The following is a 4,321-nucleotide window of genomic DNA, read 5'->3' as shown; positions in this document are numbered from 1 at the left end:
CAACACACCTGAAATACACAACACATCCCTGAAATATACAACACACACCTGAAATACACAACACACACCTGAAATATACAACATACACCTGAAATACACAACACACACCTGAAATATACAACACACACACCAAATACACAACACACACCTGAAATATACAACACACCTGAAATACACAACACACACCTGAAATACACAACACACACCTGAAATACAGAACACACCTGAAATACACAACACACCTGAAATACACAACACACATGATGATGATCCACATGGTGCAGCAGACTCTCTCTCTTCTGTTACCGTGACAACTCCTGGACAGGAATGTGTTCACTGAAATCGGATCACATAACTGCAGCACGGCTGAAAGGTTGAACATGTGAGACACGCTGACACGCACACGGCTGTAACACGGCCTTCACACGGACTCACACACGCTCTGCTTCAGCTTTACTGAGGACTCCAATGAAAATGAATGTTCCCAATAAATACAATCCCAGTAACCAGAACCAGAGCCAGAACCAACAGCCTGACAGTGTGTGTCCTGGTCTTCAGGCTTCGAGCTGCAGTTCCGGCTCGGTCCGACCCTGCAGGGGAAGGAGGTTCGGGTCTACACCAACTACCCAGCAGGGGGGCTCCGGGTTGACCGGCTGAAGTTCGCTCCGTTGGACTGGGTTTACCCGAACGGGCTGGAGGATGACAGAGACAAGTACTGCAGACTGGACCTGATGGTGGCCGGGTCCTACCAGTACCACTTCTCCTGTGGGTGAGTCTCCTCTCTGGCTGGGTTCCTGTTTTGGGATATCAGACTACATCATCAATCTGGGACTCCTCGAAACGTTCTGCCAGAACCGACCCGGTATGCTGTGTGAGATGGTCAGAGATTGATGATTAGAGATAGATGACTAGAGATTGATGATTAGAGATAGATGACTAGAGCTAGATGATTAGAGATAGATGGTCAAAGATAGATGATTAGAGATTGATGATTAGAGATAGATGACTAGAGATAGATGATTAGAGATAGATGGTCAAAGATAGATGATTAGAGATTGATGATTAGAGATAGATGATTAGAGATAGATGGTCAGAGATAGATGATTAGAGATAGATGATTAGAGATAGATGATTAGAGATAGATGATTAGAGATAGATGATTAGAGATAGATGATTAGAGATAGATGATTAGAGATAGATGATTAGAGATTGATGATTAGAGATAGATGAATGGAGATAAATGATTAGAAATTGCTGATTAGAGATAGATGATTAGAGATTGATGATTAGAAATAGATGGCCAGAGATAGATGCTTAGAGATAGATGATTAGAGATAGATGGTCAGAGATAGATGATTAGAGATAGATGGTCAGAGATAGATGATTAGAGATAGATGATCAGAGATAGATGATTAGAGATAGATGATCAGAGATGATCAGCCTCTACATCATCTTCATCATCCACTACATCATCTTCGCCAGTGTGATGGTCTCCATTTGGTTCCTGTCTGATGTTCATGAACTTGTTGATCCTCACTAACAGTTTCATGTAGAACTCAGAGTTCTTTAGAACCTGATGGACATATTATGTCACTGAGGTGAAAGATGTCGTTATGACCGTGTGTACCAGAGGTGGGTATGTTAGTATGTTTCATGTGTGTGTTAGTATGTTGTATGTATGTTGTATCTGTGTTAGTATGTTGTATGTGTGTTAGTATGTTTTATGTGTGTGTTAGTTTGTTGAATGTATGTTTCATGTGTGTGTTAGTTTGTTGTATGTATGTTGTACATGGTCAGGACTCGAACATGTGAACTGGTCTCCTTCTACACACTGATCATTATTTCAGTAGACAACCTGCAGACACAGACAGACAGTTATGTGGATCAAACCACTGCCAACCATCTCCTCCTTCATTTATCCTTCCTACCTGCTGTGTGTTTGTTTTGTTGACAGGGATCAGCAGGAGGTGGGTGGAGGTTACATCATGGTGGAACCGGTTCTGACGGTGGGAGTCAACGATGACGTCCTCCCCTTCAACTCCATCAGCAGCCAGACGTATCAGACCAGGCGGCTCGGCCCGTTGGACCAGTGGCTAGACCGGCTCAGGGTGGCAAAGGAGACGGGTGAGTGGGTCACAAACTGAGGACACTCTAAGGGGACACACTGGAGACACACTGAGGACACACTGAGGGGACACACTGGGGACACACTGAGGACACAATGAGGGGACACAATGAGGAAACACTGAGAACACTCTGAGGGCACTCCGAGGGGAAACACTGGGGACACTGAGGATACACTGAGAACACACTGGAGAAACACTGAGGACACACTAGGAACACACTGAGGACACAGAGAATGCTCTGAGGACACACTGGGGACACACTGAGGACACAGTGAGGGGACACACTGGGACACACTGGAGACACACTGAGGACACACTGAGGGAACACACTGGGGACACACTGGGGACACTCTGGGGGCACTCTGAGGACACAATGAGGACACTGAGTACACACTGAAGACACTCTGAGGGCACACACTGGGGACACACTGAGGGAACAAACTGGGGACACTGAGGGGACACACTAAGGACACACTGGGAACACACTGAGGAAACACTGGGGACACACTGGGGACACACTGGGGACACATTGAGGGGACCCACAGAGGACATACTGGGGATACACTTGGGACACACTGAGGACATACTGGGGACACACTGAGGACACTGTGAGGGGACCCACTAGGGACACACTGGGGATACACTTGGGACACACTGAGGACATACTGGGGAAACACTGAGGACACACTGAGAGGACGCTGAGGATACTCTGAGGACAGACTGGGGACACACTGAGGACATACTGAGGGGACACTGAAGGGACACACTGAGGGCACAGTGTGTCTTCAGCAGCAGCTGGTCTCAGTGACAAGCATATGAGGACTTATTGTTTATTGTTGTCCAACCCAGTATGACGGCAAAGCGTGAAATAGACACACCACTTCACTACAGGAAAACGTGAGATAGACAGGCTTTATGCTGCCTTTGCGTGCAAGTTACACGTTTTGTAAACGTGAAACTTACACACATCTAAATGTCACGTGGAGCGGCGTGTCTATTTCATGCTTTGAGACGGGCTGGTTTGTCCAACAGAGCAGCAGGTGGAGTTTCTGCTCAGGAGTTAAACATAATGAATATTGGATGAACACGTTGGTTTATGGTGTGCTGTGTCGGATGGACTTGAACACACTCGGTTTTATCAGATGAACTACAGTCTGTCAGCAGTCGTTACAAACACAGAGAACATGGACGCTTCTCTGAGGATGAACTCTCTTCAACAGGCTACAACATGATCCACTTCAGCCCGCTGCAGAGGCTCGGCGTGTCAGGCTGCCGCGCCGTCGCCGACCAGCTGCAGCTGAACCCTGGCTGCTCACCTGAGGGACGGCGCTGCACCTGGACGGACGTGGGCCGCCTGCTGGACACGCTGAGGAAGGACTGGAGCATGCTGGCCATCACGGACGTGATCTACAGCCACACAGGTAGAGTCACCTGGTCTACAGTGACACAGGTAGAGTCACCTGGTCTACAGCCACACAGGTAGAGTCACCTGGTCTACAGCCAAACAGGTAGAGTCACCTGGTCTACAGCCACACAGGTAGAGTCACCTGGTCTACAGCCAAAAAGGTAGAGTCACCTGGTCTAAAGCCAAACATGTAGAGTCACCTGGTCTACAGCCAAACAGGTAGAGTCACCTGGTCTACAGCCAAACAGGTAGAGTCACCTGGTCTACAGCGACACAGGTAGAGTCAACTGGTCTACAGCCACACAGGTAGAGTCACCTGGTCTACAGACACATAGGTAGAGTCACCTGGTCTACAGCCAAACAGGTAGAGTCACCTGGTCTACAGCCAAAAAGGTAGAGTCACCTGGTCTACAGACACACAGGTAGAGTCACCTGGTCTACAGCCACACAGGTAGAGTCACCTGGTCTACAGCGACACAGGTAGAGTCACCTGGTCTACAGCCACATAGGTAGAGTCACCTGGTCTACAGCCAAAAAGGTAGAGTCACCTGGTCTACAGCCAAACAGGTAGAGTCACCTGGTCTACAGCCACACAGGTAGCGTCACCTGGTCTACAGCCAAACAGGTAGAGTCACCTGGTCTACAGCCAAACAGGTAGAGTCACCTGGTCTACAGCCAAACAGGTAGAGTCACCTGGTCTACAGCCAAACAGGTAGAGTCACCTGGTCTACAGCCAAACAGGTAGAGTCACTTGGTCTACAGCCAAACCTGCTGCTTCTCCTCCACCTGT

General features: G+C 48.3%; 1 protein-coding gene across 1 annotated transcript in view; it reads left to right on the top strand.

The window, feature by feature from the left end:
• LOC138614578 (glycogen debranching enzyme-like) overlaps positions 1-3,576 on the top strand; it is a gene marked incomplete at its 3' end in the record, with an annotated part of 8,323 nt that extends 4,747 nt beyond the window's left edge. The window contains exons 2-4 of the mRNA XM_069688104.1: positions 559-769; positions 1,955-2,124; positions 3,347-3,576. Of these exons, the coding sequence (XP_069544205.1) occupies positions 559-769; positions 1,955-2,124; positions 3,347-3,576 (611 nt within the window). The remainder of the gene's footprint in view (positions 1-558; positions 770-1,954; positions 2,125-3,346) is intronic.
• Between the last annotated feature and the right edge of the window lie 745 nt (positions 3,577-4,321).

The sequence above is a fragment of the Brachyistius frenatus genome, unplaced genomic scaffold (assembly GCF_029030835.1).
Source record: "Brachyistius frenatus isolate BFR_SWC_R1_liver_20210118 unplaced genomic scaffold, ASM2903083v1 Contig_526, whole genome shotgun sequence".
NCBI lineage: Eukaryota > Metazoa > Chordata > Actinopteri > Embiotocidae > Brachyistius > Brachyistius frenatus.
The sequence above is the reverse complement of the archived record's forward strand: the minus strand, read 5'-3'. Positions and strand labels throughout refer to the sequence as shown.